General features: G+C 48.7%; 1 protein-coding gene across 7 annotated transcripts; it reads left to right on the forward strand.

Annotated features, from left to right (window-relative positions):
- BRPF3 (bromodomain and PHD finger containing 3) lies at positions 1-26574 on the forward strand. 7 transcript variants are annotated; one of them, XM_062625616.1, is made up of 14 exons: positions 2-847; positions 2381-2536; positions 6442-7844; positions 8853-9009; positions 10412-10543; positions 12335-12463; positions 12812-13124; positions 14401-14667; positions 15346-15837; positions 16628-16721; positions 19294-19391; positions 21256-21353; positions 23075-23229; positions 24332-26574. In XM_062625616.1, exons 3-14 carry the CDS (start codon positions 6460-6462, stop codon positions 24513-24515), a joined length of 3504 nt encoding a protein of 1167 aa, XP_062481600.1. In that variant the 5' UTR covers positions 2-847; positions 2381-2536; positions 6442-6459; the 3' UTR covers positions 24516-26574. The 7 variants fall into 7 exon arrangements, with proteins under 7 accessions (XP_062481601.1, XP_062481600.1, XP_062481599.1 ...); XM_062625617.1 differs by lacking the exon at positions 2381-2536 and having other exon boundaries at positions 1-689; XM_062625615.1 differs by lacking the exon at positions 2381-2536.
- Positions 26575-26599: the final 25 nt, after the last annotated feature.

Consider the following 26599-nt stretch of genomic DNA (forward strand, 5'->3'; position numbering starts at 1 on the left):
CAAAAAGCGGGTGCGGGATGAGGGCACCCCAACGAGCAAGGCCGCAGGCTGCCCAGCGCCGGTGGCGCCGGCGTTCCCTTAGCAGCAGCGCTCCGGATTAAGGGATGCCGAGCAAACCCCAACCCCGAGGAAGGGGGCAGCCCCTCCGCCCGAAGCCGGGCCCGTACCCGGCTCCTCTCCGCCTCGCCTGGCACGGCGGTAGCAGACCCCCCCCCCCCCATGCGGCCAGCGCTGAGGGACTCCCCCCACTCCCCGCCGTTCCCCGCAGCCCCCCGGGGGCCTCCGCGCCGCGCGGCCCGGGGGTGGGAAGGGACCGGGGAGGGGCGGGCGGTCCCTGCCCGCGGGGGGGAGCGAAGCGCGGCAGCCCCCTCCCCCGCCTGCCCGCCGCCTTCCCTCGCCGCTCGGCCGGGCTACGCCGCCGCTGCCACCACCAACCCCGCCGCCTCCATCTTGTGCGGGTGTCCCCTGCGCGCCCCCCCCTTTGCCTCCGCACGGCACCGAGAGCGGCGGCAGCCCGGGGAGGGGGTGAAGGGGGAGGCTGCTGTGGGGGAGGGGGGTGTTGGGGGGAGAAGCGGCACCGGGGCAGGAGCGGCGGCAGCGGCGGCATGAGGAGGCGGCGCTGAGGCGGCGGCGGTAGCCGGAGCGGACGGAGCCGACATCTTGTGCCCTCCCCTCCCGCCGCCGGCTGGGTGAGCCCGTCCGCCCCTGGGGGGAGGGGAGGGGGAGGCGGAAAGAGGATATAAAAAAAGAGGAGGAAAAAAAAAAAAAAAAGGAAAAAAATAACATTAAAAAAAATATCCCCCAAAGGAGGCGGCGGCAGCGGCGGAGCCCGCACTGAGGCGGCCAGGTAACGCGCTGCGCGGGAGCCCGCGACACCCTTCCCTCAGGGGGTCCTTCTCCCACGCTATTGGCCCAGGCGGGGCTGAGGGCGCCCTCCCGTTAGAGCAGCAAAGCCCTGCGCTGCTATTGGTGGTGGGGTTGGGATGGGCGGCGGCGGCAGCCAATAGCCTTTGGCGCTGCCTGCGCTGTCGCTCGCTCGCTCCTCCTCTCGTTCCGTTCACCCTGGGCATGTTTTTCGCTCCCGGGGCCGGTGCCGCGGTGCTGAGCCGGGAGCGGCCCGGTCCCGGCAGGGTCCCTGCTGCGTCTTGACCCGCATCACTGGCTGCTGATGGGGCTCCCTGCAGGCAGCCCGTGGCCCTCACTGTGCAGGGTAGCTCCAGGCCAGCGCTAAACACCACTCATGGCGTTTCACGGTTCCACCAGCTGCTGCTGAGGCTGGACACAGGTGGTGTGCGCTGTGATCTGTTGCTAAGCTCACACTTTACCTTAAGCTTCATTCTCAGGCCAGCATAATCATAGAATCCCAGACTGGTTTGTGTTGGAAGGGACCTTAAAGCTCCTCCAGCTCCAGCCCCTGCCACAGGCAGGGACCCCTTCCACTGGAGCAGCTTGCTCCAAGCCCCTGTGTCCAGCCTGGCCTTGAACACTGCCAGGGATGGGGCAGCCACAGCTTCTCTGGGCACCCTGTGCCAGCGCCTCAGCACCCTCACAGGGAAGAGCTTCTGCCTAAGAGCTCATCTCAGTCTCCCCTCTGGCAGGTTAAAGCCATTCCCCTTGGCCTGTCCCTACAGGCCCTTGTCCCAAGCCCCTCTCCAGCTTTCCTGCAGCCCCTTCAGGCACTGGAGCTGCTCTCAGGTCTCCCCTTCAGGAGCCTTCTCTTCTCCAGGCTGCCCCAGCCCAGCTCTCTCAGCCTGGCTCCAGAGCAGAGCTGCTCCAGCCCTCGCAGCATCTCCGTGGCCTCCTCTGGACTCGCTCCAACAACTCCACGTCCCACAAGGGTATTGCTGCCCCAGAGCTGAACCCCGTATTCCAGGTGGGGTTAAAACATCCAGTAGTGGATGTTTTGATTTGACCCCCTCAACACAACAGTTGAGGACACTTTCAGCAGACGGGGCAAGTGAATTAAAAGTTGAAACTCACCCTAGAATTGTCTCACACTGTCCCTGCTCCAGCAGGAGGTGCTCTCTTGAGGCCTGGTGCCTCTCCTGACAGCTCAGCTTGGCTACAGGAGTATTGGGGTGCCTATAAAGATCTCTGTGTATGCCGGGGCACGTGACTCTTGGCGGTGTTTGCTGAGCATTGACACACTTTGTTGTAGATGTCAGCATGGGCGTGGGGAGCATAAACCCTGGGCAGGAACATGAGGTGACTATGGCCCCAGGGAGAGCACGGAACATGGAGGGACATTGACAAGGGCAGCAGGAGTTTCACCTGCATTTTGGTTGGCAAAGGAAAGGTGGAAATGGGGCTGCGACTGTTCCAGGGTGTTTTTCCCTCTGGCATCCATTGCTTTTAATTTATTGATGTGTTTCTTATATAGCTCCATGGGTGTCTGTTCCCCACGGCGCAGGAATGGGTTTTAAAAGGCAAGAAGCAGCTGCCCGGAGCTGCGTGGCTGGCAGCACAGGACAGCGATGCAGAGGAACATCTCCAGACCTCATGTTTGACTTCATGTCCTGAAGAGTGGCAGATTTTGGTAACCTTGAACCTCAAACTGTTTAGGGCTGTATGAGCTGTAGCCACTGCCAGTAATAGTGGTGCACCAGAGTGGAATGAGAGCCACGTTGTTCCCATCTGCTGCAATCACTGAAGTTCTTCATCATGGAGGAGCCTAGTTCTTCACTGGGATCACCAAGCTGTGCTGGGAAGGGCCAGGAAACTTCCCCAGCAGCGCTGCCTTGAACTTCAGCTTGTGTCCGTGGCAGGTTAGCAAAGAAACCTGGTGCTGGAAAGCAGCTCCTTGGTTGTTCAGTGTGGGAAGGCTGGAAAAGGACTGCAGTGGGAAGGAGGGGTGGGAAGGAGGCAGAAGTCTGCGGTGCAAGAGGGTTCCTTTGACCTTGGGTACAGCCAACACAGTTGCATGGGTGTAAATTACAGCAGCATTTAGCCCTTTAGAGGATCTGCTTGCACTGGATTTTCCAGTCTGTGTGTATAGTAGGGGCCTGTATTGTGATGCTGTTTAGTACATGGATCTCTCAGGTTTTTTTCCTGTGGAGCTTTTGACCCATTTGTACTAGATTTAAGTCTCCTGATGGCAGGCTCATGTTTTTTCAGTCACCTTTGCAGCCCCTGCCCCTGGCATCTCTGGCTCACCAGTGTGAAAGCTGCTGCTCAGGAGGGCTGAACAGGTCCTGAGCAAACACCGTGGGTAGAATTTAAGTTCATCCCCGTGGCTTTGTGCATTCAGCCGCTTTGCTCAGTTGTATTCTCTAGGAACCTCACCCCCTGCTCCTGGCACGGTACCCAGCAGAAATGGATGATGGGAGCGTGTTTGGAAAGCCTTGAGCACGCTGGTGACAACGAGGGGACAGCTGAACTTTCTTCTTTCACCTCATCAACCTTTGTCCATGGTGGGGCAGAACCCTCACGGGTTGGAACAGCATTTAGCCCCACTGAAGCCAAGTCTGTTCAGCGTTTCGGTGTGCACAGGTGCTGTTTGCAGAAGGATTCTTTTTTATCTGTGACTGGGAGGTGTTTTCAAGTGTGCCACGAGGATCAAAATGTTCCTAGATTGCTGCTTCAAAGTTTCTGTTGCTGCAGGCAAGGTCACAGGGTTCAGTGCTCGGTGCGTCTGAGCTGTTTCATTGCTGCTTTCAAGGTATTTTGGAAGTGGGTAGTTCTGTCTCTCCTAGTATCTGGGTGCATGTCTTATCCTGGGCACTCAGTTCTTGCTGGCAGAGATTTCAGTTCTGGTTTAGATGCTTCTGTGTAGCACCAAGGAATTGTGTGTTTTACAAATGGGTTGGTTTATGGCAGTGGTGGAAATCCCACTTCGGGTAATTTTGCTAGACAATACACTGATAGTTTCACTAAAGCGTCAGGAACCCCAAAGCCTTTGTTGTTCCTTTCAAGATCTAAAACAGACCTTCCTTAAGATGCTTGTTCCACTGGAATTTGCTCATGCCTCAGCACTCCCAGCTAACACCTTGTTTTTCCTGAACACAGTATTAATGATGAGTGTGGTCAGCTCATGCTACTTACTTTATCCTCCAATATCTTTCTTCTCATATACCTTTTTTGCCTCCAGTATCTTCAGAATTTGGTACTTCTCTCTGGAATAAGCTTCTGGAAGGGACTTATTGTAGGTCCTGGTCCTGCAAGGCTCTGCTTGCTCTGACTTGCATATTTGAGACTTTGTGGAGCTGTGTCCCTCACAGCAGAAATAATGCAATGGCCAAGAACAAATTATGGGTCTGGAGTGTGTTTTCTTGTCTGCAGGTCCCACACAAAGGGGCTGAAAGTGTGGATTGGCTTAAATAAGGGTGAGGTTCTGGTTCAGGCTTCTGTGTAGCAACAGATAAGCTCTGGGCTGACTTATCATTTGCTTTTCTTTGTCTCCTCTCGTTTGTTTCAGCCTCATCCCTTTTCTTCCCAGAAGGCATGCTCCCATCCCTGACACTGCCCTTCTCACTTGCGTTACTCACTTGGCTTCCTCTCTTGTTTTCCCTGTTTGCTGCCTCCCTCCTTTGCCTGCAGATCACCAGGCCTCTGCTGCCATGTCCCCATCCTCCCCCACATCATCTCATCCAGGCTCCTGCTCTGCTCCCTGTGATGGGCACCTCCTTAATGGCAAGGGCTGACTCAAATATCTGGGTTGCTGATTAGCAGTTTGTAAGGGCAGAGCTGGCTTGGGCTTTTCGTTAAGGCTCTGGGCAAATACCCTTTTTAGCTGCTTTCCTGCTCATATCCCTGTGGATCCTCCGTGCAGAGCCGGCTCAGCTGCCTGAACATGGATTGTGGCTCCAAAGGGGTTAACGCTGACCCAGAGCTAGTAAGTCCATCTGTATCCTTGCTGCTTGTTCCCATGCTCATTCCCTCTTTGCTTCCTCAAGGATCCCACTGAAGAGCAGAAGGGTTCTCAGCTAGCACCTGCTGCGTTGCCCAGTTCATTCTCTGGTTGTGTTTGGAATTTTGTGACCCATTTTGCTTGTTGGGAAGGACACAATCCCTTCAGTGTGTGGACTGAAGGGACTGAGTGTCTGGAAAGGGGTGTGAGGAACAGCTACGTTTGTGAGAGACGGGGGAGGAAAGCTGGAGGATGGTTTTGCACTACTTCTTGCATCCACAGTGTGGGAAGGGAAGTGGTGGGCAACTTGGAGGAGCTCCATCCCAACCTAAGGGAGCACTGCTAGTTTTCTCATATGTAGCTCTGTGACCAAAAGAAAATGGGAACTGCTTTCATAGGACAGGAACAGTGCTTTCCTTTCCATCTAGAAAACATCCAGCACATTTTGTGTGCAATTAGGGCTATAAAAGAAAAGCCACAGGCAAAAGAAGAGAGACAAACTCCTTGGCTTGTGTGAGTTTATGAAGGTGCAAGCACAGGCTGGGCAGAGAAGAGATTCAGAGCAGCCCTGCGGAGAAGGACTTGGGGGTATTGGTTGATGAGAAACAACATGAGCCAGCTTCAGTGTGGCTTGCAGCCCAGAAAGCAACCGTGTCCTGGGCTGCATCAAAAGGAGCGTGACCAGCAGGGTGAAGGAGGTGATCCTGCCCCTCTACTCTGCTCTCTTGAGACCTCACCTGGAGCATTGTGTGCAGTTCTGGTGTCCTCAACATAAAAAGGACATGGAACTGTTGGAACAAGTCCAGAGGAGGCCACGAGGATGATCAGGGGCTGGAGCAGCTCCTGTATGGAGACAGGCTGAGAAAGTTGGGGCTGTTGAGCCTGGAGAAGAGGAGCTGTGTGAAGACCTCAGAGCAGCTTCCAGTGTCTGAAGGGGGCTATAAGGAGGCTAGGGAGGGACTCTCCCTTAGGGGCTGTAGTGACAGGACAAGGAGAATGGGTTGAGACTTAAACGGGAAGTTTAGATTGACTATAAGGCAGTTCTTTACTGTGAGCGTGGTGAGGCACTGGAATGGGTTGCCCAAAGAAGCTGTGAATGCTCTATCCCTGGCAGTGTTCAAGGCCAGGTTGAACAGTCTTGGGTGACATGGTCTAGTGTGAGGTGTTGGAGGGGGGTATTGGAACTGGATGGTCTTAAGGTCCTTTCCAACCCTAGCTATTCTGTGATTCTATGAGAAGTACTATTTAGGTTTCAGGGGATCTGAATGTTTTGCTGAGCTGAATGCACAGCAGTGTTAGGATGCTGCTATAAAATCAATTTGAACTCTTCTGTTCTGATGGTATTGGGGGTATGTACATGTCCTGACATGCAAATAAGGAAGGTTGGAGGGTGCTCACATAGACATTTCAAGAAATGGTTGATATTTCCATTGCCCGCTTGTATCTAAGAAGATGTAAAGACTCAGCAAGGTTGAAATTGCTGGAGTCTCTAGTAGAAATGTTATTCTATTGCAATGCTGAGTGAGTTTTTGGATCTGTACTGCTCCTTGCTTGTCTCATTGGCTTATGCTGTCTCCTGTCCTGTGTTGTTACAGGGTCTCTGGACTGCAGGGATGAGGAAGCCTCGGAGGAGGTCGCGGCAGAGCGTGGAGGGGAGGCGTTCGCCTTCACCCTACAGCCTCAAGTGCTCACCCACTCGGGAGACACTGACCTATGCTCAGGCCCAGCGGATTGTGGAGGTGGACATTGATGGGCGGCTTCATCGTATTAGCATCTACGATCCCTTAAAGATCATCACAGAGGATGAGCTGACTGCTCAGGACATCACAGAGTGCAACAGCAACAAAGAAAACAGTGAGCAGCCCCTTTTCCCTTCCAAATATAAGAAAACCTCTTCCAAAGGCAAGAAGAAGGAGTCCTGCTCCAAACATGCACCAGGGACATATTTACACTTACCCCAGCCCAACTTCCGTGTGGTGGACTCCTTCAGCCAACCAGAGGCTCCTCCTCTCCCTGCTGCTTACTACCGGTACATTGAAAAGCCTCCTGAGGACCTTGATGTAGAGGTGGAGTATGACATGGATGAGGAGGATCTGGCATGGCTGGAAATGGTCAACGAGAAGAGAAGGGATGATGGTTACGGCACAGTTTCTGCTGACACGTTTGAGTGGCTGGTGGATCGGTTGGAAAAGGAGTCGTATCTGGAGAGCCGGAACAACGGGGCTCAGCAGTCCCTCATTGATGAGGATGCCTTCTGCTGCGTCTGCATGGATGATGAGTGTCACAACAGCAACGTCATCCTGTTCTGTGATATCTGCAACCTGGCTGTACACCAGGAGTGTTACGGCGTGCCCTACATCCCTGAGGGGCAGTGGCTTTGCCGCTGCTGCTTACAGTCCCCTTCTCGCCCTGTGGATTGTGTCCTTTGCCCAAACAAAGGTGGAGCCTTCAAGCAGACCAGCGATGGCCGCTGGGCCCATGTGGTTTGTGCCATCTGGATCCCAGAGGTCTGCTTTGCAAACACTGTGTTCCTGGAGCCCATTGAAGGGATAAATAACATCCCCTCAGCTCGGTGGAAGCTCACGTGCTATATCTGCAAGCAGAAGGGCATGGGAGCTGCTATCCAGTGTCACAAGGTGAACTGTTATACTGCCTTCCATGTCACCTGCGCCCAGCGGGCTGGTCTCTTCATGAAGATTGAACCCATGAGGGAGACGAGCATCAACGGCACAACGTTCACCGTGCGCAAGACCGCCTATTGTGAGAGTCATTCCCCACCTGGGACTGTGAAAAAAGGGTCTCCAGCTGCTGGTGCTGAGGGGCAGGAGGCCTCTGTGAAGGAGGAGGCAGAGGAAGAAGCCAGTTCTGGCCCTCCCAAAGGATCTCTGAAGAAGAACCACTTGAGGTTGAAGCAGAAGATCAAGAAGGAGCTTGGTGATGTGACTAATGGGCGTTCGTCTTTGCCCATGGTGACAGTCACACAAATTCCCTCTTACAGGTGAGTGTCGCAGGTTTAGGGAAGGAGGTGGACAGGGTCTGTTTTGAGGACTTGATCCCTCTTGTTGGCCTTGTGAACACTGAATCTGCAGTCAAGACTCATCACTGGCTGTCTTCAGAGAGTGCTCTGCAGAACCCTTCCTGACCAGGGTTGCTCCACATGAGTGCTGAGGGCAACGCTGTGGTTTCCCTGCTTTACCATCGCAAACTGCCGGGTAACACAGAATCTGTGGAGGTCCCTAACTGAAAACAGCTCTTTAGCATCTGGATTCACACAGATGGCTGTGAAGATGTTCTTGAAACACTTCAGGCATTGCAGTTTGGCAGGCAGATAGAGGTCATCCTGCTATTGAATAGTTTTTAATCTCTTCATTTCATAGTTTCTTAATTCCTTTTATTGCAGAGCAAGCTAAACCTGTCAGTGTTGTAAGCAGCTTTGAATTTGGCTGTGTGGGGGCTTTTGCCTCCCACTTCTCTCACAAAAAAGTAGGTAGTGCTGCTAGTTTGGTGCATTACGAAGTGTGGTGATGTGTTGCCGGTATTTTAACAGCTTTGGAAAACTGCTGATAAGGCACCACATATAATCTAATGAATGATTCAAAAAGGTTAAAATAGGTGATACATGATTCTTGGACTCTTATGAAGTTAGTTTCTCAGACTCCAGCTTAATAACATCAGACTTAAATGTCCCCCAGGAAAGTTCTTGATGCTGAAAGTAGTTTTGAAGTGAGGGCTTGGAGCTGAATTTGTGGCCGCATACTTTGACTATGCTGTGGTGAGTGCTTGGTGAGAACCTCCAGCTGAACTGCTACTAACATAGGTTATACTGTGAAAAGCAGGCACATACGTTTTCATGGTGGGGAGGTTGCACATTGTTCTAGTTGCATTTGTAGTTCAGAGTGTGCATTGACACACAAAGCTTCATTAGGAATTGTGATGGCATCACCAGGGTCTATGGAGTCTTGATTGCTTCGGGGTTGCCTTCACAACACCTCTTTGCTTCCTTCAGGCTCAACAAGATCTGCAGTGGCCTCTCCCTCCAGAGGAAGAACCAGTTCATGCAGAGGCTCCACAACTACTGGCTGCTGAAGCGCCAGGCGAGGAATGGGGTGCCCCTGATCCGGCGCCTGCACTCGCACCTCCAGTCCCAGAGGAACGCAGAGCAGGTACTGGTGCCCAGCTGGACCCACATGGGAGGATGGAGAGCTTGCTTTCGGGGATGAATGTGCTTGATGCACGGCTGGGAAGAGGAATGAGGGTGAAAGGATCAGAGGGTAAACTGATTTAAGTCTCTTTTGGTCACCTCTTGGTATGCTCATGCCTGAAGAGCTGAGTTAGTATATCAGTGCCACTAGTATCTCACATGCCACTAGAACTGGTGTTGAGGAGCCAGCAGATAAGAGCTTTTCCCCTGAGTCAGGAGACCCAGGACCATGCAAGGGTGTGATGGGCCCTTGGTGGAATCATCTCTTAGATGAATCATAAAACCACATTCCTCGCATGTGATTAGAAATCCCCTCCTCAAGAGAAAAGGTGTTAGCTCCAGAGTCCTGGCCAAGCTCCAGCTTGGGTCGGTCTTCATGCAGCTTCAGTTTCCGACCCTCCCATGCACATTCGTGTGGAAGTTTAGTCATATCCATCAGCTCTGGACTCCTGTGCTTCCTCCTGTGAGCTGGCATCCAGAGTCACTTGATCTCAATGCTGTTAAACAGCACTGAGTTTAGCTCACGTCAGTGGCGAAATCATGAAGCAAGTGGACTCTACCCTCTAACATAGACTCTCAGTAGGTGCTGTGCCTGTTGTGCATGTTGTACATGTACATTTTTACTGTAGTTGGAGGAATTTATAGGCCTTTGGTTTGCATGAAGACTGCTCTGGATGTATAATAAGAAAACCTATTTTCTGCTCATCAGTCTGGAGCTTGGGAAAGTGCAGCATTTCCTTGGTGTATTTGGCAATTTACTGTAAGTAAGTTCTTAAAACCAAATGTCCTATAAATAGAGCCCATCAGGACCTTGGGGAAACAATTGTCCTCTCCTGGCAATCATGTGAAAGTGTGTGCGCTTCAGGTACATCCTCAAACCCATTTAAAAAGCTACAGATTTAGGAAAGGATGGATGATTGCCACTGAACTGTGTCTTGGAAGGTGTGAGCTCATCTCCCAGCATTGGCTCTTCCATTGTGTTTTGGTGAATCTCTTTCCCCGATAATTTCTTATTGGTTACAAGGAGGATAATGTTAGCTCTTTCTCTGCTCTCTTTGCCTTTCTACTGTAAAAGCTTTGGGCTGCATCTTCCATGCACAGCAGCCAAGAGAAAAATTTCCAGCCTCTATAATGAACTTGGGTATTTATAGCCCAGTATGTACTGAAGCATGGTCCCAGAGTGTAGCTACAGGATGATTTAGGCCTAACTTCACAGATAGATAACATAATATCCAGAAAGGCTGATGTTGTGTTTGTTAGCTAAATGGGGCATCGTTTATAGTCAGGAGGAAGACTATGAGAGCAGTTCACAGGGGACACCTAGAAAGAGGTTTTATTTCTAGCCCTGCTGCTGTGTCTTCCAGAAGGAGCAGGATGAGAAGACCAGTGCAGTAAAGGAAGAGCTGAAGTACTGGCAGAAACTGCGGCATGACTTGGAGCGGGCGCGGCTGCTCATCGAGCTGATCCGTAAGAGGGAAAAACTCAAACGGGAACAGGTAGGGTCCCGAGCTTGCACTGCTCAGCCTCTACCCTCAGAAGCAGCACTGGGGTGCAGCAAGCTGGGAAAATGGATTTGCATAACTAATAGTGAATTTGGTTCTTGACCTACAGCACCACTTCTGTTTCTGAGCACGGAGTAGGTGTTTTGCAGAGCAGAAGTTAGATCGCCTTTAATGATTATTGCAGGAGGTTGGTAACACCTACTCCAGAGAAAGAGCTAAATCACAATTCTGCTCCTGATTTCTAAAGCTAAAAATTCACGTGGTTTGCCCTCTGGTTCCATTTTTTACAAGAAAGAAGTTTTATGATGGATACCATTTACTAAATTTTTCAGTTTCTTCTTTGATCTGTATGCTGTTCTCCAAAGTTGCACAAGTTAAGGTTGCTTCCCAAGCTTGCCAGCTTTGTCTGTTGAGGGTCTTTGCTTGCCATGCCTGGTTGGTCTCTGAGGCCACAACTGTGCTCTCTGGCACCAGCATCTTCGAGGACAGCTTCATTAGAGACTCACCTTGTGCACTGTGAGCCTGTGTGCGTGACCTCAGGCACTGCCTGGGTGCTCTCAGGCTGTCTGCAGAGAACCAGGCAGAGGGAAAGCAGCATCCTCTGTGATCACAGCTTCTCTGCGAGCTGTTTTTTCATGACCATAAACTGCCCACAGCCTTTTTGATGGACACCTCTTTTGAGGTCTTTTTTGATGCAATTTTGGATGGGAAGATCAAAAGAAAAGTGATTCTTGGGTTTTGTTTGCTTTCAATATCTTGATAAATCCTTATGACAGTTGGCTAAATCCATAGAAGCTTTGGTGTCCTTTATAAAAGGATATCACAGGAAAGTGTGTATCTAGTTGGACCTCTCCCCCAGCCCACCTAAAAGGTGAGTGGAGAAGGATGCTCCAGAGTCCCAAGTCTTTTTTTGACTTCTTTCATTGTTTTGGGGGAAGAGCATGGTCTTTATGTCCCATCTTCATTCATTCTCTTATTGATGCTGTCTTGTTTATCACAGCAAATACAGCTTTTTGTAAACAGATTTGCTTTCCTTTGCTACTGAAGTGGTTGATTTAATGGCATAATGAGGAATTATAAGATCAAAGAAATTAAAATGTTAAGGGAGAGCTAAACACTTCTGTTCTGTTCCAGTCTCCTTTGAACAGAGTTTCATTGTAAGAGATCAGGCTGGTGCTACAACTTGTTTACTTGAAATCAAACTTCATAAGGGTTGGAAGAAGCTGTATTAGGGACTTGCAGACATCTAACTGGTGTTGTTGTTTGGCTTCTGCCTTGAAGTGTGAGAGCTTAAATCCTGAGCTTTGTTTGTGCTCTTTAGTCTAATTACAGATGTTGTTTATGTAAACACCTACATACTTCTAACTTTTGTATAGTGTTGCTAATAGACATAATAACATCTTGAGGTAGTGGGTTCTATAGCTTATTTTACCAGGCATGAAAAGCTTCTTCCTATTTTCATTTTTAGTTGTATTATCTTCTAAATTTCCAGCCTTTCCTCTTGTTTTGGTTTGATGAGATTGCATAAGCCCAAATTCCCCATACAAAAAGATTGAACTGTGCAGTTTGACTCTGCAGATCTGCTGATGTGGTTCCTGCACGTGAAGAGGATAAGGTGTTTGCCAGAATTTCTTCAAGCAATGAGTGTCTCAGGCTGGTTGTGACGATCTGGGGTTGCCACCACTGAGTAGAGCTGCGGTGATGACTCAGGAGAAATCGGAGGGAGACACCACTGGTGTATCCTGTCCTCTATAGTTGTGCTCATCACTGTTTTCCCATCCCCAGGTGAAGGTTCAGCAGGCTGCCATGGAGCTGCAGCTTACCCCTTTCAACGTACTTCTGCGCACAACACTGGACCTGCTGCAGGAGAAGGATGCTGCCCAGATCTTTGCAGAGCCTGTTAACCTGAACGAGGCAAGTCTCTTTCCTAGAGGTGTCTAATGGGTTTTAGATGAGGGAGTTCTGGGTAGAAGCATTGGAAGCCACCTTATCCCAAGCTGCGGTTGGACTAAAGGGTATCCCAAAGAGGACTCACAGTGGGGTACCCTTCTGGGCCAGAAGTAGTGTATTGCTTTCTGGAAGCTTCAGCACGTCTCAGTAATGTTTTGCAGAGCCAGGATGTGTCTGCCTTGACTGAGTGATACAGAAATGAACCGCTGGTGCTGCCCTTTGCTAGTGGAAAGGGCACTGAGTGCTTATGATGGATGCGCTCTAGTTGGCTAGTAAATGGTTTTTGTAATTGTACAGGTTTTATATGTTTAGGTTCCAGATTACCTGGAATTCATTTCCAACCCAATGGATTTTTCCACCATGAGGCGGAAGCTGGAGTCTCACCTGTACCGAACATTGGATGAGTTTGAGGAAGACTTTAACCTTATAGTTACCAACTGCATGAGGTATAATGCTAAAGACACGATTTTCCACCGAGCAGCTGTCCGGCTCCGAGACCTCGGAGGAGCGATATTGCGCCATGCACGGCGGCAGGCTGAAAGCATCGGCTTTGACACTGATGTGGGGATTCACCTGCCTGAGTCACCCAAAACTGAGGACTTTTACCGCTTTTCTTGGGAGGATGGTGAGTGTTAGCCTTAGTTTTTTTCAGGTAGATCATAACTGTGTTCTTTGTTCTCAGCATGTCACTCAGCTGCTGGAAATCAGAGCCATCATTCAGCATACAAGAGTTTCCCTATCCGTGTTTACCTAAGTATATATCTAACTTTAAAGCCTCAAAGGGCAGGATTTCAGGTGTGCCGGACATTCTGAGGTAGGTGCAGCTTTGGAAGAAGCTCTTCCCTGTGAGGGTGCTGAGGCGCTGGCACAGGGTGCCCAGAGAAGCTGTGGCTGCCCCATCCCTGGCAGTGTTCAAGGCCAGGTTGGACACAGGGGCTTGGAGCAAGCTGCTCCAGTGGAAGGGGTCCCTGCCTGTGGCAGGGGCTGGAGCTGGATGGTCTTAAGGTCCTTTCCAACCCAAATGATTCTATGTCTGTCTCAGAAGAGCTTCGTAACTGCCCATGTTGTTTGATTTCTGCCATGGCTTTAGTACAAACTTGGTATTTTAAAGAACAGGGCAAAAGTGGATCTGGGATTTCTTTGCTCTGAGGAAGGCCTGTGCATTTCATTATAAATTGGCAAGGTGCAAAGCAACTGGGTTCGATGGAGCACTGAGGGCTGGCAGGAGCTTGATGTAGGGTTAATGTCCTGGGACGCAAGCAGTCTTTCTAGCTGAGACTTCCCATTCATAGCATGACCACATCCATTTCCACTGCCATCTGGAGATGCAGCTCCAAAGCACTGGTTGAATAACTTGTCTAAACCTAGCATAGAATATTGCTGGCATCCAGAGCTTGCAGTCTGCCATCAAGTTCATAAATGTTGCAGCATTTTAGATTTCTGATGGATAGTTTGTTAGGAAACTTGTATATATGAGAGCACGTCTGTCAGCTGTCTGCCCCACTCCTGCAGATGCCGGCCCTTCAGCAGAGCCAGAGGAATGGCAAACATGTTGTGTTTTGACCAGTTCTGTCTGTGGTCTGATTTTGTTGTTTAATCTGGCAATGAAATAGGTTTCTGCCAAGGACCTGCACTGTGAGCTGTCATGGGTGCAGACGTATGTCCTTTCACTGTTGCCCCTGGGACAGTAATGGGAACTGGAGGGCAGAGCAAGTTATACCAGCTGCCCTTTACCCAAATGAAGGAAGTCCGAGCTCCAAGGTTAACAACTGCTGAATCTCCAAACTAAAGCAATTGCTTCATGAATAGTATCAAAGAGAATGAGGAACGGCAACGTTCCCAAATGCTTCTTCAAGAAGCCTTACTCCTTCCCTTCACTGTTATAATCTCTTTTGGTGCAGTGGATAACATCCTCCTCCCAGAGAACCGGGCTCACCTCTCCTTGGAGGCCCAGCTGAAGGAGCTTCTGGAGAAGCTGGACATGGTGAGCACCATGCGGTCCAGTGGTGCCCGGACGCGACGTATCCGGCTTCTGAGACGGGAGATCAATTCCATTCGACAGAAGCTGGCCCAGCAGCAGAGCAGGACCATGCCCAGTGGAGAGCCTGTGCTGAGGGAAGAGGGCCTGGATAAAACACCAAGGGAAGGGGATGAGGAAGGGGAGAAAGGTAAGAGGTTACAGCAGGGTACAGGTGTATGCAGTTCTGGTGTCCTCAACATAAAACAGACTTGGAGCAAGTTCAGAGGAGGCCACAAGGCTGATAAGGGGAATGGAGCACCTCCGTTATGAAGACAGGCTGAGAACACTGAGGGTATTCAGCCTGGAGAAGAGAAGCTGCGTGAAGACCTCAGAGCAGCTTCCAGTGTCTGAAGGGGGCCTACAAGGATGCCGGGGAGGGGCTCTTCATCAGGGACTGCAGTGACAGGGCAAGGGGTGATGGGTTCAAACTTAGATAGGGGTAGTTCAGGTTAGCTATAAGGCAGAAGTTCTTCACTGTGGGTGTGGTGAGACACTGAAACAGGCTGCCCAAAGAAGCGGTAAATGCTCCATCCCTGGCAGTGTTCAAGGCCAGGTTGGACAGAGATTCGGGAGTCATGGTCTAGAGTGAGGTGTCCCTGCCCATGGCAGGGGGGTTGAAACTGAATGATCTTAAGGCCCTTTACAACCCTAACCATTCCGTGGTTCTTTGATTTTAGCTCCAGCTCTAGTGCATGTCAGCAGTTAAGACCTGCTGTTTCTCCTATCTGTGGCCTTTGTGAAAGGTGGGAATGGCTGTGGAATAACTCTTTGGGAGTTTTGGGAGATAACTATTTCTAAGATGTTCAAGCAGACTCTACTCCTTTAGCAGATGATTCCAAGCCCCCGAACCCTCCAACCCTGGAGCCCACAGGACCTGCACCCTCCCTCTCAGAGCTGGACTCTCTGCAGGACCCTCCAAAGCTCAAACCCATCAGTGAAAGCAAGTCCTCGAACCAGCTGCAGAAGAGGGTGGTGTTGAACAGGGAGCTCTTTGACAAGAAGGCTCTGCAGCGGGAGAGCCAAGCCTTCCAGCGCCTGCTCAGCGACAACGGGCTCAACGGGCTGGCCTTGCCCCCTGCAGATACCCCCTCCAGCCCTGCCTTCAGTGGCGTGGGCAGACGGACATCTGTCCTGTTCAAAAAGGCTAAGAATGGAGTGAAGCTGCAGAGGGGCCTGGACTGCTCCCTGGAGAACGGGGAGGACCAGCAGCTTTCACCCTCCTGCCCCGATGGGGAGCAACAAGCCCGGAAGCGGCCGCAGAGCAGGACCTGCAGTGAGAGTGATGGAGAGAAGTCACCCAGGCAGGCAGGACAGAAAGGTAATTACTTGGGATTTCTCTTCCTTCTGAACCCTTGGAAACTGCGTAATGGGGCTGAGGGAGTAGGAATCTAAAGTAAAGATGTCTGCATCCAAACTGCTCCCCTGAAACTCACTTTATGCTTGAGGGAAACAGTGACCATCATCAGATGTGCCTGGTGAAAGCTCCAGTTCTTCCACACATGTCTGCAATAGGGCAGACAAGGCATGTCTGTAAGGGATTGCACCTCTCTCCTTCAATGGCTATACATGGAGTTTCTAGTAACTTAGTTCAGAGCGGGGCTAGAGAAGGGCAGTGGAGCTGGTGCAGGGCCTGGAGCACAAGTGTGATGAGGAATGGCTGAGGGACCTGGAGGGGTTTATTCTGGAGAACAGAAGGCTCAGGGGGGACCTGATTGCTCTCTACAACTGCCTGAAACCAGTTTTTCCTAGAGCATTTTTCTCTCATGTCTTCCAAATGACACCTGGAAGCCAGATGAGCAAGTGGTTCATTTCCTGGCCTCTGAGCTTCCCTGGTGAGCTGGCTCTCCTATTCCATCCCTGGGCACTGTTCTAGCACTTGCTTCTTCAGAGACTGCCTAATTTTTTGTGTTGCTGGTAGAAATACCTTTATTGGCCACCTTTTGGTTGCAGCTGAGTCTGGGGAACTCAGTACAGAATTTTCCTCTCTCATTGAAGCACTCATCTTTGTGGATGTGAGTCATGGGACAGTGGCCCCACCTGAGCCGTGGTAGCATCTTTGTGTGTTGCTGCTTCTTCTCTGGGCTGATTCCCATTTGTCTCCTTGGCAGGAGTGACCAATGGCTTTGTGAAGCACACAGAGAGTGGCTCTGACTCTGAGTGCAGCTCTGGCCTGGGCAGTGGGCTGGTATTTGAAGCCTGCAGGTAAGTGCCCCAAACAAAACTGTCCTCAGAACACCTTCTATGTCTGGATTAGTCTGCCTTGTTTTATTATTCAACCTCTTTGTTTCAACCCCAGCCCAAACTGTTCCTTATTTTGTGTGTTGATCCTAAAAGACAAAGAGCTTCTGAGGTTCCATCACATCCTATTAAACCCAAATGCAGTGCTTCATTTTCAAGCAAATGGGTCTTCTGTTCCTCAATGCATGCAACATCCTCTGCTGATGGATGCATACCTTCTTGCAGCACTTGAGAGCCCAAAGTAGAAAAACCTTGAACTCAAATGTCCTGTTCAGCGCTACAGGCGCAGCTGAACTTCTGCTACCTGCTGAATTGCTGCTTCCTTCCTCTTGGAGGTTTAAAAGCAGAACTGGGCACTTCAAACAGACCTGAACAGACTTAAAGCAAACATCTGTCATCTTTTGGTCAGATGTTGGGGTACCATATCTATTTTCTGGTCTACCTGTCCAAACTAGAGTCAGTGTTAGGAGCCCTTTTACTGCGTGGTAAAACCTGCACTTTGCCACAATCACCTTTATGTGGCAGGCTGAGGACATTTGACCTCCATGGTCATCCTGGAGCATCCAGGACAGGCAGAAGCACAACTTTCTTATTGATACTCTTAGTAATATTTTCTGCCTTGAACATGTTGCCCTCTGCTTGTCTTTGATGACCCCAAGGATGACCCATCATTAGTGAAATATGTTCAGACCTTTCCTCCCAGTGCATGTACTCAGTCCTGTAAGATTTCAAACTTCCAGTGTCATTTGGGCACTTACAATCATAAAACTCCCCATTCTCAGGTCTGAACATACAGACTATGTGTAACACATTATTCTGGTTGAATCCCAGGAGCCATTTTCAAATGAAAACTTTGCTCTGTTCTGCAGAGTGATCCTAAATGTTGGCTCTCAAAAGAGGTGGATAATTTTGCAGTTGTAGCTAAGGTTTGATTACTGTTTCCATTATGAATCTGTTCACAAAGGCTTCTTTTGCCCATGACGAAAGGCAAGGCCCTGGGTTCAGAGAAGCAGTTTTGGTGCCAGGGCTTTTCCCTGTGGCAGAGTGGTCCTACTCCACAATCAGGTGCCAGACAGCCTGAGGGAAGCATGTGGCACCACAGTAAATGATGTCTCAGCACAGGGTGGCACCTCCAGCTCTTCTCTGATGCAACACCCACCCATTTCGTCATCTCTTCCCTCTTCTCTGGGCTGTGTGCCCTGATCTTCAGATCAGTCCTTGCCTCTTCTGTAAGCTGGATGCTTACAGAAGAGGCATCAGCCCATGCAGATCTCACCAGAAGGTCATTGCAGGAGGGCTGGACTAAAAGACTTTTGAACATCCTTTCCAGCCCAGACTTCTCTGTGATTCTGTTTTGATAAACTTGTCAAGTAAGGAGCTGCATCAGAGGGAACAAAAATGAGACCCGCATTCACACATGGTTGAAGTGTCATTTAAATGAAGGCTCTTGTGTCATGCAGAAATCCTTCACTGGGTGAGGGTACAGTCAGAACAGGACCAGGAGCCAGGAACTTCCTTTCAAACCATATCTTGGCCTTATGGCCACACTGTACTCACCTCTGTTTGCCCCTGTGTAAGCAAGGGAGACAAATTGGAATTCACAGGGGAGTGTGGGGACTTGTTAGTTGGTGTTTGTATAGTACTTTAAAGCTGAAACGTGTGATGTAAATGCTTACTGCAATAATTGCCAGCAATTCACATAGCAAAAATTACATTAGAGCTATGCGACATCCACAAAACAAGGAATTAATACCAAGCTGATGTCTCATGGATAACTTGTACAATTCTTCTATTCAGGAACTGCTGTTTACTCCTTTTTCTCCAGTCTTTCTTTTTGAACACCAAATTCACCCAGAATGGGTTATTAGAAAACTTTAAAAGAAAAATGGAAAAGAAATCCTCAAGAAGTGAAAAAAACAGGATTGCTTGAGGTGGAGGTGATAGTCAGTTTTCTGTCTATAATATTTGTAGCAATGAGGTGAAGGCCATGGGCTGAGAGAGTCCCAGCTGCATAGATACTCTCCATCCCTGGCAGTGTTCAAGGCCAGGTTGGATGATGTCTTGGTTGACATGGTCCAGTGTGTGGTGTCCGTGCCCATGGCAGGGGGGTTGAAGCTATGTGACCTTAAGGTCCTTTGCAACCCAAATCATTCTATGATTCTGTGATTCTATGATTGATTCTATATTGGAGCCATGTTGGAGGGCTGCTCAGTTGTCTCTGACATCAGTACACAACTGGCTGAGCTCATGCAAGCTCCAAACGTTACCACATCAGCTCTTCAGCATGAGGTCTTTGCTGGGTTTCTTTCTTTGTTCATAGCTTGGTTTCTGGTGGGCCTCTTTTATTGCTTGTGGCAAAGCTGGGATATGTCCAGTGGACTTGAACCAGAAGAAATGTATCGATGGTTCACTGTTCTTTTCATGTCAGTGATGTTACAGTGTTTCAAACAGAGCTGGGGAATCCATTTCTTTGGCTTTGTTTTCAAGGGAAATCTGCTTTCTCCAGATGCCTTTCTTTTGCATATCTTCCCAACAGCGGTTTGATGCCTCCCAAGCGGAGTCGAGGGAAGCCAGCTCTTTCCCGAGTGCCCTTCTTGGATGGTGTGAATGGAGACTCTGATTACAGCAGCTCAGGTGAGAACAGCTCTGCAGCACGTCCTGTGCTGGTCCCGACACTCAATCTGATCCAAGGAGAGAAGGTCTCAATGCAGGAACTAGTCCTGGGTGACTACCCAGGTTGTCCTATCAGGCTGCTTACCTGCCCGTGCATTGCTGCCTGCTTGGTTACAAGTGTAGGTTATTGCATAAAAGGTTTTTCCTGCTTTTACATTTGCTGGTGTTCTCCTCAGATGGGTGCTTTCTGTACATCTGGTGTGTATGATGCACCTGGCACTGTTTTCACCTGTTTTGCAACTAGTTCTCTTTAGCGATGCTGCAATACAAGCAGTAAATCATCATTTTATATAAGAGAAGTCTCTCTGGAGATGACTTTGTGGCTGCTCCCTCCTGTATTGCTGTCATTGCTTTCAGGGTCTTTGTAACAAAGTCGTCTTTGCCAAGCTGTAAAATTAAGTCACGCTCCTCTAGTCCTACACAAGGCACTACACCCGTCTTGCAGTGCTCACGTGAGCAGATTCTCGTCTTTCTTACAGTGTGTCAGTGCTCGAGTTGTGGCAGGTCTGTGCTGAAATCAGGACTCAGCTTTGACTCCCTGGTACAGCTCCCATGTGCTGGCTCCCGTCTCCCTGGGAACCATTATTATCCCAGACCCCAGGCACTCAGCAGGCTGCTTTGGAGATAAGCTCACAGAGCAGGGCTGGTGCTGGGAGCATTAGAATCAGTGGGAGAATTCTGCGCTTTAGAACTTCATTTCATTATGGAGGAATACAGTAGTGGAGAAGTTTGTCAGATCCGTTTGGCAGGGAGCTCTTTTGGGTCATACTCAGTGTTTTCTAGATACAGTTTAAGTTCTGGTAAAGCCAGTGTTTGCCCATTTCTCCCCCAAAGCAAGTACTACTTGCTGTAAAATTCACATTAATGGAGATTACTCCTTTTCCAGGACCAGGAGCTGGCAGATGAGTTATTCATGTCTTGAATGGATCCTTTGCCATGCCATACTTCTGACTGAAGTTTGAAAAATTAATGGTTAATAGACTTCTGTCAGTTAGAACCAGGCATTTCCCACAGGCATCAAGTACCCCCATAGTATTATGGTATCAGAATAATATAGAGATTTGTATTTAGGAGGAGTAAAAAGGAGCTGTCTGAACAGTGGCTCAAAGTAATCTCAGATACAGCTTCATCTGTTCCATTGGGGATGGATTTGGCTTGGTGGAGCCTAATGAATCAAATTCATCTCTCACATACCCATTTGATTTCAGTGGTATAACAGTTGTTCACTCCAGAATTGAATTTGATTCGCAGTTCCATATTGAAGAGTTCATCTGAAGCTACATGCACTAACAGACTTAGACCCATGATTAGGGAGACTGTGGCATTATCTTAATGCAGAACTGACAGAGCATAAAGAAGGCTGGACATTCGCCATGGCCAGGCTGGATCTCACTGCACCTTACCATAAACTTACTGCAGATGAGATCTTCCTTGCTGCAGAGAACCCTTACAGCCCCTGGTTTGGATACTCAATGCATGTAGGTGTAAACAATGAACAGCTTTCCATTTTGCTCTAGCTCTTGGTTAAGAGAAATGGGTTTGGGATTATGCAGATGATTAAATGACAAAGAGCTGGACAATAGGTTTGTTATGTAAAAAAGATGAAATTCCAGCTTTCTGCTTGCTGAAGAATCAAATAAAAGAAGACAACTGAAATATTGCCAGTATGTTGTAAGTACAAGAGTGGTTCATCTCTTGTAGCTGATTGCTGCTGGGACAGTGCAGGCCATCACACCCAGGTTAGATGATGGTGTGGTTTCTTGTGTTACCATAAGTCCCTGGCTAGCTATCACCCTCCTAAGCCGTGTCTCCTTCTGTCCCTTAGGCAGGACTCTCCTGATGTCCTTTGAGAGTCAGGCTGAGCTGGAGCCCTTGGAGCTGGTGTGGGCCAAGTGCCGGGGCTATCCCTCCTACCCTGCCTTGGTAAGTACACCAGTGCTTTCATGCATCCTGTACCCGCATTGCAGGTAGCCCAGAGCACAGTGCTAGTGTGCAGTGTAACCAGGCAGAACAGGAACACTTCCCAAAGTCATACAATGTGCCCTTTTTATTTCCTTTTCCCTTTGCACAGTGAATTTTCCCTGTGCTCACTGTTGCCGAGCATTGCGGAGGGTTCATAAAACATTGCTGTCTTGGTGCCAGGAATAGGAGATCTTTCCTCTCCTCTCCTGTTCACTCTGTAGGTATCGGGAAAGTGGTCAGTACCGCTGGCATGACAAGACCTACATTTTACAAAGGCAGGCACCAGGTTCCACTGGTGTCCAACTGCCTGCACAGTTTCCTGTATAGTGAGTACAACTCCCTATGGTCTTGTGATGGACATATCCTCTTCCAATAACCATATGTTTGATTTAAATATGAGAATGTGTTCATGTGTTTGCATCTAGTCCTATGACTATAGTTCCTTAACATTTATCCATCTTTGGATATTTGACTGTTAAGGTGAAATCCATAAACCTGGCTTCAGTTCCAAAGCCAGGCACAACATGCAGTTGTTGCTAGGAAGTGCCAGTACCACTGCAGGCTTTTACATGCTTGGAAAGTTAGCAGCAGAGATGGCTGAAGTGAGTATATAAATAAGAACGTGGAATAGAACAACATTTTGGTTTTTCTGCTGCTTTTAAATAGATCCCTTGAGACGTGGCTCTTCTGCCATCTCTAAGTGGGAGCCCACAGGAGGGAACAGCTGTGGATCTGCTAGCTGTGTTGGCCAGTCAAAGCACTTTTAGATCTCTGTGTTGCTATGGCCAAAGTTAAACTGTGCGTTAGCATGGATTTAAACACTGGGATTGCCCCCTAAAAGGCATATTTCTGTAACAGTCTGTTGCAGTGCTGGTGTCTTCACTTCAGTTCCTGCAGCTGGCCAATGTCAAAGCCAGGCTGCTTTTTTGAGCCCTTAGGAGCCAAGATCGGGAGGCAAACAAGAGCACACTGAGTGTTGCGCACGGGGCAGGGGGTTGGAACTAGATCATCTTTAAGGTGCTTTCCAACCTGAACCAGTCTGCGATTCTGGGATTGTGTCCACCCTTTGCTTCTCCTGCCATAATCACATAGCACAGATGTCTGACACTGACTTCTGCTTTATATGGAGACAATAACTGTGTCTGTTGTTACTCCCCTCCAGTGACCCAAGTCTGTGTTCCCCCTCCCTGATAAAGCTGGAACTGCTCGTCCACTCTCTCAGAATACTGACTATGATTCTGCTCTAGTAGCAGAATAAATCAGTGATGCCACTGAAGTCAACTGGACTGCAATGGAATGGAGCTGGTGTTAACCTCACTGTGCCTGCTGCCTGCAGCAGTGGTGCTACGTTTGTTGTATGAATTTGGAGTGAGGGAGGGAAATCCTTCATTGAGCACAATGATAGACTGAGTTTCTACTAAATTACAATTGGTGTAAATGCAGGTACATCCATGCAGAACAAAAACGTACAGCTTTTCACTTTTTTTAACATCAGGTGCTTGACTTTTGGACTGACACAGGGGAAGACAAAAAGAGCCACTGAGACAGAACATTCTGCTCACCCATCCCAAGTAGATCTTCATTGTCTAGCTTGGATAGACTGAAAGAACAGAAAAAGAAAATGCATTTTCTTCAGTACTTGAAGGGGTTTGTGCTTAAATGTCCTTTCCCTGTATCACTAGATAATCGATCCCAAGATGCCACGTGAAGGTTTGCTCCACAACGGAGTCCCCATCCCAGTTCCACCCGTGGATGTGTTGAAGTTGGGGGAACAGAGGCAGACAGAGGCAGGAGAAAAGCTCTTCCTTGTCCTTTTCTTTGACAACAAGAGAACCTGGTGAGTGCTGTGGCAGAGAGGGAGGAAGATTTAACATAATCTCTGGTATATGGGAGCATGCAGGGGTTATGATGATGTTACATGGAAATTGGAGATTTTAAACATGCAGCAGTCACAAAGAGCCATAAGGAGGGCAGCATGCTTTTTCTGGCCCAAAAGCATGACATCTAACATGGTGAACAGCCCAGCATCCTTCACCCACAGGTCACATCACCACAAAAATACTGAGCCACGTGGAGAACCAATTTCATAGTCCAAATCTGCAGCAGATTAGAGAGAGCATTTGACTTTAAAACACCAGCAGACTGAGCAGCCAGTTCCAGTGCTGCACAGAAGATTGGGCAAAAATCTCCAGGGTAACATTTTCCAAATGCTGGGTTTATTCCATATTTAGACTTGCCTGATTTTGTCAGAGGTGCTGAGTACCTGCAATTTTCAAATCAAGGCATTTATGTAAGACGGAAACGTAGGTGTAAGCACCTGGTTCAGGGCAAGCGAAATACCTCAAGGCCTGTTCTATCTCAGACTGCATCTGCTGGTTTTAATATCAGTGGCTGACCATGTTACCATGCTCACATGGTAACAATAACCCAGCCATGTATAATAAGCCACAAACCAGTGATGTCCCTTAAAAAATAAAGCTTTGAAATTCATGTATGAAGCAATAGGAAAATTGGAACACTGGAGAATTGCGCTGGAAGAGGCGAGTCCCCGCAGTGAGGCAGCAGCCACATGCTGAGCCCACTGGATTATTTAACCAGACTTGAAATTGAAACTGCCTTCCCAAGGAAAATCACCATCTCCTTAGCTTTGCCCTGCTCTGGTGAATGTTTACACTCTTAAGGAGCCACTTAGGGTGGGTATGAGAGCCAGGCACACTGGAGCAGTCAGTCTCCTGCAGGGAGCTTGGGAGGCCTTCAGTGACATGGGTCAGTGGTAGCCTTGGCAGTGCTGCGGAACAGATGCACTTTGATGATCTTAAAGGTCTTTGCCAGCTTTGTTGATTCTATGATTACAAGGCAGGAGGCCTTCAGGTCTTTGTTCTTCCTTCCCCCTTCCCCTCTGGATGTCCTTGGTGACTGGGCTTTGCACTCTGTTGCAGGCAGTGGCTTCCACGTGACAAAGTCTATCCCCTCGGTGTGGATGACACAGTGGATAAGTTAAAGATGATGGAAGGACGGAAAACCAGCATCCGCAAATCTGTGCAGGTGGCATACGACCGAGCCATGATCCACATGAGCCGTGTGCGGGGGGATCATCCCTTCCTTACATCCAGCTACCTGTAAGGGCTCGGGGCGGCTGGTCCTCCTTTTTCTCCAGAGCCCACGCTCGCTGCAGTGGCAGAGCTGATCACTGCGTGCACTGACTGGCCAGGGGGCACTGATCCCAGTGGTTGTCAGCACTCCTTGAAGTACCCTGAAATGTGCCAAAAAGCCGGTCCAGCTTCTTTCTGAATGTGTCTCACTGAAGAGCTGGCAGGAGGTGAAATGTAGAGTCTGCAAGTCCAGGAGGAAGGTAGTTAGGAGAAGCTGCTTGGTGAAGGTGAGCCAATGTGGTGAGCAGAGCACAGCACTGGGATGTTTGGACCTCAGGCACCTCCTTCAGGGGGTCATCAACCAGCCCTGAGTAATTCCCAGGAACCCGTGACCACTGTAACTGAACCAGGATCCTTTATGGAAATCGCAACTGGACTTTCTTGTGCCAAATTTACCCAAACCATCATTGGCCTTTTCATTTTACTTTGTTTTAAATGACATTGATCGTTCCATCACATTCAAAACCAAAAGGTGTAGCTGAGAGTTCACCCTCTGATCTTCCTGGCTACGTCCATAGTGTTTTCATGTTCGATTTCTCTCATTTAGTTTACAAAAGCTTGAGATATTTTGGTAACCTTCCCCTCTGCTGCACACACATGAAAGAGCTTTAAATACGGAAAGCGAAGTACCTGATTTGTGTGTGTGTGTGTATGTCCTAGTCATTTTTTGGTAGTTTCACATTTATATGCTGATTTCTGTGCCTGTACTTGCTCCAGCATTTCATGTCATGGTTTAGTACACAACTGAGTCTAAGCAAAGAGAGCTTCCTTCTTTTAAGAAGCAAAACTAATTTTAGAGGTGTCTGATGAGCTGGAGCAGCTTTGCAGGCGCTGAGGTTGATCAGGGTTGGAGGTAGGTACATCTTTTGTGTTGCTTATGCACATCTGGTGTAAGGCTCCTCTTCTTTTCTTCCTTTTTTTCTGTCCCTGCTGTGTTCCTCTGGCTTGGGTTGGGTTGAAACCAAGCACTCAATAGAGCACATGACCATTTTGCCTTTCTTCCTTCTCCCATGCACATGTATCCGTTCCCCAGTGTGTGGGTCTCCAGCACTGTCACCCATTGAATCCCAAACCCCAGCTCTGCAGACAATCCCTGGCTTTTTGGGTTTGCGTTGCAAAAAACAGGGACAACTCGTGTTTGGAAACTTGATGACAAAATCTTTTCTATTAGCCAAGGACTTGGTGGTTTCTTGTCCTGTGTATCCCTTTTTGCTTTCCCATGTGAAGAACCAAAGGTGCAGAGCAAGATTGTAGACTGAATTGTCATCACTTCGCTTTTTAACTCAGTATTTTTTTATTATTTTAACTTTTTCATACTGAAGAGAATGTGGGGGGGGGGTGTGTTCAAAATAATAATAATTGCTAATGACTAATGGGGAGTAATCACTGCCATTTCTACTTGGTCTACTTTTTTAAGATACCACTTCTTATACATTGGGATGTAGAACCACACTTTAAGGAAGAGATTCCTGTAACATATAGAGAAGGGGCGTAGGATTTTGTAAAAATATTAATAATGCCTATGGAGTGTGGCAAGGGAAGGACAATGTGTAAATAGCTGTAAAATACTGTTCTAAATTATTTAGACCTCTTGTCACCATTCTTGAAGTCCTCAGTTGTGTTGCTGGGTCTTTTATATGCCCCCAGTGTAATTTATTTAAAGGAACATACACTTTGCAGGTGGTAGCTCAGCTGTGGACTCGTGACCTGTGTATATGTTTTAGGATCTTGGGAACTGGGGTTTTGGGGGGGTTGGTTTGGTGTTGAAATGCCATTTTAGGCTTGGAATTGGCTGATATCCTGCTGTTACTCCGGGACCCAAATGTTACTGTCAGTCTGCTGTAAAGCACAGAGCGCTCTATTTATTGTAGAAAGTGAGTTTATTTGCTTTCTAGAATTGTTTATATCAGATGGTATAAGAGAATTAAGAAAATCTATGCTTGAAAAGAAGATGCTAATTTTACCTACTATAATCTGACTGTCTGAGACTATATTTTCTCTCTGAGAAATAAATGTTCTAATGTATAAAATCAGAGCCCTTCCTTGTTATTGTTG

The sequence above is a fragment of the Pezoporus occidentalis genome, unplaced genomic scaffold (assembly GCF_034315485.1).
Source record: "Pezoporus occidentalis ecotype Australia unplaced genomic scaffold, CSIRO_AGI_Poc_V1 ctg280, whole genome shotgun sequence".
NCBI lineage: Eukaryota > Metazoa > Chordata > Aves > Psittaciformes > Psittacidae > Pezoporus > Pezoporus occidentalis.

Excerpts from the sequence above, each read along its gene's own strand:
- BRPF3 (XM_062625611.1), top strand. The coding sequence starts at position 4,790 with ATGGATTGTGGCTCCAAAGGGGTTAACGCTGACCCAGAGCTA. Across the intron at positions 19,392-21,255 it reads CTCTGATTACAGCAGCTCAG|GCAGGACTCTCCTGATGTCC; the intron begins GTGAGAACAGCT and ends TCTGTCCCTTAG. Across the intron at positions 23,230-24,331 it reads TTTGACAACAAGAGAACCTG|GCAGTGGCTTCCACGTGACA; the intron begins GTGAGTGCTGTG and ends ACTCTGTTGCAG.